General features: G+C 36.7%; 2 protein-coding genes across 3 annotated transcripts in view; one reads left to right on the forward strand and one right to left on the reverse strand.

Moving 5' to 3' along the window:
- Positions 1-4,497, forward strand: part of LOC113804621 (probable 4-coumarate--CoA ligase 1) — a 14,494-nt gene extending 9,997 nt beyond the window's left edge. The window contains exons 4-13 of the mRNA XM_070137621.1: positions 1-169; positions 496-695; positions 1,039-1,151; positions 1,353-1,524; positions 1,682-1,828; positions 1,967-2,092; positions 2,363-2,454; positions 2,826-2,961; positions 3,251-3,416; positions 4,058-4,497. The exon at positions 1-169 is cut by the window's left edge and continues 39 nt beyond it. Of these exons, the coding sequence (XP_069993722.1) occupies positions 1-169; positions 496-695; positions 1,039-1,151; positions 1,353-1,524; positions 1,682-1,828; positions 1,967-2,092; positions 2,363-2,454; positions 2,826-2,961; positions 3,251-3,416; positions 4,058-4,176 (1,440 nt within the window). The 3' untranslated portion in view covers positions 4,177-4,497. The remainder of the gene's footprint in view (positions 170-495; positions 696-1,038; positions 1,152-1,352; positions 1,525-1,681; positions 1,829-1,966; positions 2,093-2,362; positions 2,455-2,825; positions 2,962-3,250; positions 3,417-4,057) is intronic.
- Positions 4,498-8,173: 3,676 nt separating this feature from the next.
- LOC113804622 (glucose dehydrogenase [FAD, quinone]) overlaps positions 8,174-10,000 on the reverse strand; it is an 11,357-nt gene continuing 9,530 nt past the window's right edge. Inside the window, exons 10-13 of one of the 2 annotated variants that reach the window (XM_027355514.2) lie at positions 9,755-9,932; positions 9,273-9,346; positions 8,768-8,919; positions 8,174-8,476 (exon numbers count right to left, since the gene is read on the reverse strand). In XM_027355514.2, the coding sequence (XP_027211315.2) occupies positions 8,329-8,476; positions 8,768-8,919; positions 9,273-9,346; positions 9,755-9,932 (552 nt within the window). In that variant the 3' untranslated portion in view covers positions 8,174-8,328. Of the gene's footprint in view, positions 8,477-8,767; positions 8,920-9,272; positions 9,347-9,673; positions 9,933-10,000 lie in introns of those variants that run through there. The other variant, XR_011399511.1, reaches the window with a different exon arrangement.

Consider the following 10,000-nt stretch of genomic DNA (forward strand, 5'->3'; position numbering starts at 1 on the left):
CTGCAACAGAGAGGCATGAAGGTAGCTTCTGGATTAAAAAGACGTGGATTTGCCGCAGGAGATGTCTTGTGTATCCTATCACCAAACACCATTCATTATCCTGCTGTGTTCCTTGGTGCCACTCTTAATGGAGGCATTGTCAGCCTTGCCAATCCGGCTTATAATGCAGGTAATAACTAATCTTTTATTTAGGTCTTTTTTTAATACAGCTTACAACTTATTGTAACATGAATTGTACCTTTTTTCATATGTTTGACTATTTTGTTTTAAAAGATATGTACTCAGCTACCAAGGTCATTAGTGGTAATTTTGTTATAACTAACTGATATAAATTAATGGATATATATTTCAAAAATGAAGTTCTAAATAAGGAAAGGGAGGAAGTATAAATATATAAAAAAAGATATTGTGATATAACATCATAACTGCTCCATTACAAAACTAACTTAGAAGAATTATCATCACAACTTACACCACATGTATATCTTACTACAGATGAGTTTGAACACATAGTAAGGAATTCAGGTGCCACATGGATAGCTGTTGGGGCAGGCTTAGAGAAGACTGCTCTGGAAGTTGCACAGCGTGTTGGGAACATCAAAGAGATCTTCCTTTTTGAAGGCCAAGTTGAGGGTTGTTCATTGTTCCAGGAGTTGTTAGATGATACAGGAGACCAATATGTGCCTCATACTCAGGTTAGAAAATACATGTATTTTTCTTTTTGCTTATTTTCATATTTGTAGGGTACTTTTCATTGGTAAATATATCAGTACTGATTAAGTAAAATATATTGTGTATCATCAGTGTATGGTATTTAAGCCATAAGTCTGATTCATAGGATTATGATTTTGATCCAGTGATATTTTATATTACTCTGATTACTTTCTTATAACATTTTTTTCATGAAAAAGGTAAAACTCAATCCTGTTATAATCAATGCAAAATTAGTCTTCACTCTTTTCATTCATGAAATATATCTCACCTGTGTTAGAGGTTGTCCAAGTTTTCTAGAAACATGATTTGGTTTTCATACAACAGGTTGATCCAGTAAAAGATGTAGTGGTTCTGCCATATTCCTCGGGCACTACTGGTCTTCCCAAAGGTGTAATGGTGACACATAGAAATCTTGCTGCAGCATTTATGCAGTTCAGGTATATATTATGGACATTTCTTTACTTTGAAACTACTTTGACATACAAAGGAAATCCAAAGGAAATGTAAAAATTTAATCATATATATCAGATAGACGTTCAACACAAACATCTATTAAAACCAGAGAAAGTAAAAGCTCTCCACTTTTTTGTGATAATGAAAGATATTTTCCTTATATAATCAATTCTTGTGTAATACAGAGATCCACGTACCTTGGGTTTAGACGGCAACGATGTCATGATGTTATTCTTACCCTTTTTCCACTCACTCGGCTTCATCATGATGTTCTCCTCGCTTATTAATGATTATAAGGCAGTTATGTTACCAAGATTCATTCCTGACCTTTTTCTGAAAGTTATACAAGAACATAAAGTAAGTTTATCAGTCTTTGTTCACATTAATTTACGTGAAGGCTAATATGTGTGAATATGGTGAAACTATTATACAGATACAAGAATGTATACAGAATGGTAAAGATGATGATGATGATAACAAAAAAGAAGAAATATAACAAAGTACCCTCTTTTAGGTATCATGCATGGCTGTGGTGCCGCCTGTGGTCTTGTTCTTAGCACAGTCTCCAGCTGTTGATAAATATGACCTCACCTCACTTAGGAGGATGTACTGTGCTGCAGCCCCATTGTCAGCTGACGTCCAAGAAGCCGTGATAAAAAGGGTAATACAAACAATTGGTTTTAAAAAGAAGTGAATGTATATCTAACATATATGACTGTACTTCTGAAATTAGCATAACATTTTATACATTATGAAATAATTCATTGTACTGGCTTATTATTTGATTCATTTTTCATAGCTTGGTGGCTCACTAGAGTTGTGCCAAGGTTATGGGATGACTGAGTCTGTGGCCTGTATTTCGCTCTGTTCACAAGAAAACAAATTGGGATCTATTGGTCAGCTTTCCGGATACATGGAGTTAAAGGTTTGTGACACTTTTTTCAGCCTATATAATTACAAAGCCTTCATTATTATCTAATTCAATTATGGGTGGATTCTTTTGAGTATTATTTTACAGAGATCTGATTTGGGTTTGAAAGATTTAAATTTTTTTCTTTCTTTCTTTTGCACCAATTAAATTTGTCTATTTTTAGCAGTGACTTTATGTCACAAATTCCTAATAAAAAATAGATTGGGCATCAAAATGATGCAAAGATAAAAAAAAATAGAAGTAGATAGTAACATATCTTTTCAGATTGTTGATGTAGAAACAAGAGAATCTTTAGGCCCAAACCAAGAAGGAGAAATATGTATAAACGGTCCTCAGATAACTCCAGGATATTATAAGTAAGTAATGATCATTTTGTCTGCCCAGATTCTTAAGCAGTCTACAAGAAACAGTAGTTCAGCTTTAGTCATGTAACATGGGAGTAAAAAAAGGAGGGAAAGAAAATGAAATAAGTGTGTGTGTGTGTGTGTGTGTGTGTGTGTGTGTGTGTGTGTGTGTGTGTGTGTGTGTGTGTGTGTGTGTGTGTGTGTGAGTGAGTGAGTGAGTGAGTGAGTGAGTGAGTGAGTGAGTGAGTGAGTGGATGAGTGAGTGATTGAGATTTGTAGTAAATGCATACTTCCACTTTCAGTTTTGAGGAAATCAGTTGTCAAGACTACCCTATCCCTCCTGGAACATGCCTATGAACAAGATTTTTTTTTTTTTTTTTTAGAAATCAAAAAGCAACTGATGAAACTTTTGCCGCTGATGGATGGCTTAAAACAGGCGATGTGGGCTACTTTGATGATGAGGGCTTCCTTTATATTGTTGATCGCCTTAAAGAATTAATCAAATACAAGGGACTGCAGGTGAGTGGTTATTGTATAATGGCAATTGATACCATAATATAAATAAATTATTTCAGTGTTTAAAAATATGTCTTCACTCTACATTAAAACATGTCAAGCAAAATCCATAAAAAAAATATATAGTAAATATTTCACAATGAGCCTTGTATTCTAATATATTCAAATGTATTACAAAAAATAATTATATGTGAAACAATAAAACTGATACATGATATACTAGACAATTAGTCAAGAAAACATGACTACTATCATCCACTGGCTAGTTATTTTGTAATGGTTTAATTCACAGGTTGCACCAGCAGAATTAGAGGGATTATTGTTGCAACATGAAGATATTATAGATGCTGCTGTTGTTGGTAAGAAACATGATCGCTATGGGGAACTTCCAACAGCATTTGTAGTTAAGAAACCTGGTTCACAAGTTACAGCTGAAGATGTGCAGCATTTTATTGCAAGTAAGTTTAGATGTGTTCAGATGACGTTTATGTATTTTCACAAACAGTGTATTGTCACAGAGTAGAGAAAGCATAAATGAGAATGAATAACTTCACAATGCAGGATATGTAAGCGAGAGTATTTAGTTAAATACTTGTTAAAGTTTTGGAATTAATTACATAAAGTAATTCTGGTAAAGATTAAATCAGAATTGTTCAATCACATTAGTTGCCTTTTCAAATTTACCTTTCATTATAATCTAATTATATCAACAACATTCCTTCACTTAGGACAAAGGACTAGTGTTTTGATTTTTAAAATTATGCATATGTTCATATTCATATATGTATGTGTATCTTCATATGCAAAGTGTAATGGGTTTGACATAATATCTAAATATATAAGTATTTTTCACTGTTCTAAAACTCTTAAATATATGAGATGATGCCTTCATGCACAGTACAACATAAGTATAACCCAAATATTCTTCACAACCAGTAGTTTTTAAAAATAGGATACCCCTACATGGACTCAATATATGTGATTATAGTAATGACTTGACTATAAAGCAAATGCTGCAAGAAAAAAGAACTTATAGATATTCAGATTCTTTGATTTCTTATGCATTCACACCTGTCTAAATAAACTACATTTCTTCCAGGTAAAGTGAGCAACCACAAACACTTACACGGTGGAGTAGTCTTCATGGATGCCATTCCTAAAAATGCAAGTGGCAAGATTTTGAGGAAAGATATCAAGAAAATGGCAGAACAGTTATAATGGACCTTGTTATAAACTGTTCCTTGAGATTTTTTTCAGTTTGTAAGCTTGTTTGCATTTATTCCTTTCTGTCCTTGGCACCATGGAATATTATGGCATTAGTGAACATACGCAGAGGGTTGAAAGAGTTATGGAAATGTTAATTGGTTATATATTTTGTATATTTTCCTGTTAGTTCTTGTGTGGGAGTGACTGCGAACTATTATTTTTTTCTTTCTTTCTTTCTTTTTTCCTTTTTTCTTTCTTTCTTTCCAGTTAACTGATATACTATATTTTTAGATATTGATTTGTAACCTATATTGATATTAAAATTTAACATAATCTAGAGTTTCTTTCATCAGAAACCAGATCTCTTCAATAGCTTTCATTTCTGACAGCTCTCACTTGTCTATAGACATGTAAAACCTGTCACATAAAACATGTAAAACTTGTTGCCAAACATTTGCCTCCACCCCATTATAGGGAGTCTACATCAATTTACAAGTAGTATTTTATTTTAATGAATTTTGTCTACATCATTAAATTCTACATTGGCTTTCAAAATCACAGCTAATATGAAAGGTAAGCTTAGATTATCTTTAATGTACTCTTATAGTTATGGCCTACATGAAAAGAAGGAAATGGCCGCAGCTAGTAAACAGCAGTTCTGTTCTTTTAACTTTGAAGATAACACCATTACTATTATCTATTCCATTTCATGTGCTTTATAACTGTTATCATAATATTTAATTAATTTATACCACAGATTAGACCTGCCCCGTCAATTCCTCTCATAATAAGGTGTTTGACGACAGAAATGATGGCATAAGATTATGAAAAAACTTATAGGAAGAGACGTCTGAGTTTACAAGTGAGTAGGTGATCAACTAAGGCTGGTGATTTCCAAATTATATATTTTTTTAAAGACAGCCTGTTGGCTTTTCTGAGGTCCTGCCAAAGTGGTCATACTCTGTGTGTAGTAAGATATACAGAAGAACTAAATGGAGATCTTGAAGTAGTATAAAAAAATCAAAACTAAAAATGGGAAAACATTTTTTTAAGTAGTTAAGCCTAGCCCAGGAATCAAACTTATCAATGGCAGAATAACTAATCCTGAGTTATGAGTACAGTATTCTAGGTATGAACAACTAAGACCTTTCCAGGATATGAACAGTTCAAGAGTAAACAATGTGATCTGGGGTGTTGCCTTCACAAGACTGCTTGCCCATCTTCAGGTCTAGCATGCCCCCTCCCTAATGACCACAGCCTCTTGATTTTTTACCTAAATTACACCTTTATAGGTCTGCTTGTAGCTTAAAGACTTCTATAGAATAGCCAATTTTTCACATTTTTTTGCAGGGAGGCTCGCAGCACCCTAGAATATGATTGTGCTCATTCACTTACAAACCTTCCCCCCTCCACACACACACACACAAGCAAAAGCTGAAATGACATCCCTGCTTGAGATTAAGATTAAATAAACCTGATTTTGTATGAAGTTCATTTAGCAATCTGAATGGCATATTCTCTCTAAGGAAAATTTTGACGCAAAATATTAACAGATGGAATAAGTTATTATATATATGTAGTGAATGGCAGAAAGTTATGAGGTCAGTTTGAGGAACTGAATATGAACTAAAGGAGTTCTGATTTGTCAATAGAAAAAAACTTGTTAATCTAGAACCTGACAGAAGAGAAGAATAGACCTAGTAAGGAAACATAACCCTGCAGACCACTTATTGTAACTGGAGAAGAAAATTCTGTTGTCCAGTATAAATCAAGAAAGAAAAACATTTTGCAAATAAAACTTCAACGTCATGGACAGAATGCCTGAGAGGGCTATCTATGTCCTTGATACCTAAAGCAACAATATATGTTTATTTAAAGAACTCAGAGATGAAGACCCTTTGTATGCGAGACAGGATAAATAGGTTACAATAGATTTCCAAATGCTAATCCAGGATTAAAGGTAACTTTAAAAAATGATGATAATAATAAGTCAGTAGTTCAGAGAGTGTGTGGGAATTTTTCTAAAACCTATCTACAGAAAGTCTAGAAAGTAGGTAAATATTAATGTTCAAAATGATTACAAATCCTGCTCAGTAACACATGCCAGATGGTACGGAATTTGGAGCATTATTTTATATTTTTGTAGAGGTAACATGGCATTTCCTTACTCTTTTTGTAATTTTTCATTAAATGCATTATTGATAGCAAAGGAGGGGGGAGATTTAGATTTAGTTTTAATCCCATTTGCTTGTTTTATTTTACTTCTAAATCTCCCCGTGTGCAAGGAATGGCCGGGGTTACCATCATCTGAGAGGGTAGAAGGGAGATAGGGAATGAGAGAAGGGGGTGTGGGGAAAGAGAGAGAGAGAGAAGGAGGGAGGGAGGGAGGAAGAGGGAGAAAGGAATGAAGGGAAAGGGAGAGAGAGGGAGAAATGGATGAAAGAAAGGATCATCATCATTCATCATCATTGGGGAGCAAACCTCAATGGGGGCGCATAGCACCATCCAACCTTCGTTTCCACCAAAAGAGCCCCTCTTGACAAGCTGCCAAGCAGGGACTCGGCCCATCTCAAGCTCTTAACTACAACTTTGATCGATCTGCCTATGCCATGACTTCCTACATGGTCCCACAGGCCTCCCTCATCCAGGCTTGTCTCGCACAGAGACAACCTTGTGGGCAGGACCACCATGTAGGAACCAAGCCAGGAAGCCATATAGCCTGAGTTGTCAATTATGGATTGTGTAAATAACAAGTCTTGTGCCAGTCTCACGGCGCAACCGTTGGTTGGACACGTGGTCTCCCAGTTGTAACCCAAGGACTTACTACAAAAGGCATCAAGACAAGATTCCAAGACAAGATTCCAACGTCCAGGTTTCACTACCATATAGTAAAACCGTCATTATCAGGGCTTTGAAAACACGTAGCTTGGTTCTTCAGCAGAGATACCAGCATATTGCATATTCTTGTCAAGCGCTCCCGCACCGCAACAGGACGATCTGAGACGATCTGGCCACCTACTGAGTGGACTGCAGTCGCATGTGAAGAGGGCTTGGAGTTCAGCTTTATCAGGGCTTGTTAGGCAGGATGGTCATTTACTTAAAAATGGCGTCCGACCTACTATGCAAGACTCCAAATAAACTGTTCCTTGTCCCTTCTCAATAGTGACCGAGTCCTGCGCACCTGGGAACGATGCAAATCCCGACCCCCTGTCAGACGAGCCGCGCGACCTGCTTCCGTGGCTTTCACTGTCTCTTGCGAGATAAACATCTGTCCTGCTCTTGGGCGTTCACCAATTGATTCTTGAGTTGCATCGAGCGTTTCGCGCTTGAAAGTGTCCCTCAAAACTACAGGGTCCATCAGCTTGTCGAGTGCTGCGAAACGACCAGGAATTGCCTCAGCGAATCCCTGTACACACTCCCCTCCCCCCTGCCCAGATGAAACGCCCTAGGGTCATTGGACCGACGGGGAGTTTTGAAGTGCAATCGGAGGGTAGCCACAACTAATCTATGACCAGTACCACAGTACTCGACACTCCTATACACCCTGTAGTGCTGGAGGATCCTACGGCGAGTGCTAGCGAGGATGTGGTCGATCTCCTTGGCTGCATTACCCGCATCGCTGTACCACGTCGAACGATATAGGTCAGAGTGGTGACACCAAGAGTCAGACTCCTCAAAATCTGTGACCTTGCTAAGTCCCGGAAAAGGATGCTCCCAGCTCCCGAACCATCGTTGTTGTCGCCGTCATCATCATCATCGTCATATCATCATCATCATCCCATTTTTAAAATCACCATCAGTATAATGTTATGATTATTAGCACTGTTATTGTTAATGATATATATTTTTTTACATCTGTCCATCATAGCTCATCAATAATGATATTTATCATTATGAAGGCAACCTCTCTTGATAAACCAATATCTGTCTCATTACCTTCATCTTTATAAACATTACCCACAACAAATACAGGTAGACCCTTATAAACAGAGCAAATCAAACAAAACAGTATAGTTATGACATTTATTAACAAACATCAACCATTCACTCACCTGTACTTAAATTAACATCTCATGGGATCACTCATAGCACAAATTTACAAGAATATTAGAAGGGAGGATTTATGACACGGATTTAGAAGAGCATCTGAGCGTCTAACAGGAACTACCTGTGGTCGTAAATACCCCAGTCTTCTTTGATCATGTCGGCTCCCTTTTCAGCTATCATGATCACCGGCGCGTTGGGGTTGCCAGATACCACCACCGGCATTATGGAAGCATCTATGACTCGAAGGCCTCTCACACCTCTCACCCTGGGAAATGGAGATTTATTTTCCTTCTAATAACGAATTTAAAATATGTTTAGACTGAAGCGATGAAAAGGAAAAAAAGGAGTATATTTGGTAGATATTTTTTTGTATTCTTGTTGAATCTTTTCATCATTGTAGATTATAGATCATCATTTTCGAAAACTCTATTCTGTCAATATTGATTTTTTCAACAATAAAATATCTAATAAAAATTTTATACTCTACATCCTCTAGATTAAACAAAGGGGATGAAATATCCACAGTAACAACCACAGATTAAACCTAATGTCTCACCTTAGTCTGTTGTCCACCACTGCAAGAGGATCAGTGTCTGGCCCCATCTTGCAAGTGCCTGCAGGGTGCCAGAAGGAGGATGCCATGTGCTTGATATAACAGGCCCAGTATTTATCGGTGTTAAAGACTATCCCCTCGCAGCCAGGAACAATCTGTTTGGTGTTATTTCCGATGAGAAAATGAATCCATCTTTTCGAAACTAATGATGAAATAGTGATATGTGGGCATGGAATCAAAATTGGCATTATGTATTTCTATTTTTGGACTAATTGCAAGGATTCTGCATTGTATCATGATAACTATTTAGATATAATTCAAGTGTTTCAATATCTATTCAGTTATAATTGACACGGTTCTAATATCCATTCAAATATAGATCATATATTTCCAATAGCAATTCTGATCTAATAGATGTGTTTCCAATAAGCTTTCTCGTTAGCTAAGATAATGTTTCAAACTATTTCTAACAACCGCGAGACCCCAAGCTGCATGTTTTGGACCTCACCATGTCGTGAAACTTGGCCTTGAAGCGCTTCGTGAGGGACGTGCAATTGCCCACTTTTATTGCAAATCGGATTCCTGAAAGAAATGAAAGATCATAACTTTGTAAGGATGTTTCAGTGATTATAAGGTAATCTAAACCTTTTCAATGAAGTAAGTTTTGTTCAAAACTAGTTATGTTGATGAATAGCTCACTTCATCAATTTCTTGAACTAGAATATCATACCGAGCGTTCCCTATGGTTTGGTATTAACACGGTATACACATTAAAACAGAAAAAAAAAACAGAATAAAGAACATACCTTCTGAAAACCCAAAGTAAAGCAATTTCACATTAATTCACGATTAATTTCACATACAATACCAACCAAACTAAAACACCAGAAGCAGAAAAAAATAATATACCTTATCTAAACCTCGGTGGAAAAAGTAATTCCACAGGTGATCATAATCCAAACACAACTTCACACACACAAAAAGCTTTACCTTCGATTAGAGTTTCCACGTCATAAGGATGGCTCATGTAGTTCGGATCAATAACGGGCAGGTCTCGAGGCCGTTTCGACCTGAGTGAAACCGCTCCACGACTTTTGGGTCTCAAGAGGTACAGGTTCATTGTGAATCCGTCGCGGCCAAACAGAGGGCGCGCGTACTCATTGTATTTCTGAGGACAGAAGAAAACGATAAGGTTAGTTCCATGTGACAGAGAGAATCGTGGGGATAATTTTTGTC

The sequence above is a fragment of the Penaeus vannamei genome, chromosome 23 (genome assembly GCF_042767895.1).
Source record: "Penaeus vannamei isolate JL-2024 chromosome 23, ASM4276789v1, whole genome shotgun sequence".
Taxonomy (NCBI): domain Eukaryota; kingdom Metazoa; phylum Arthropoda; class Malacostraca; order Decapoda; family Penaeidae; genus Penaeus; species Penaeus vannamei.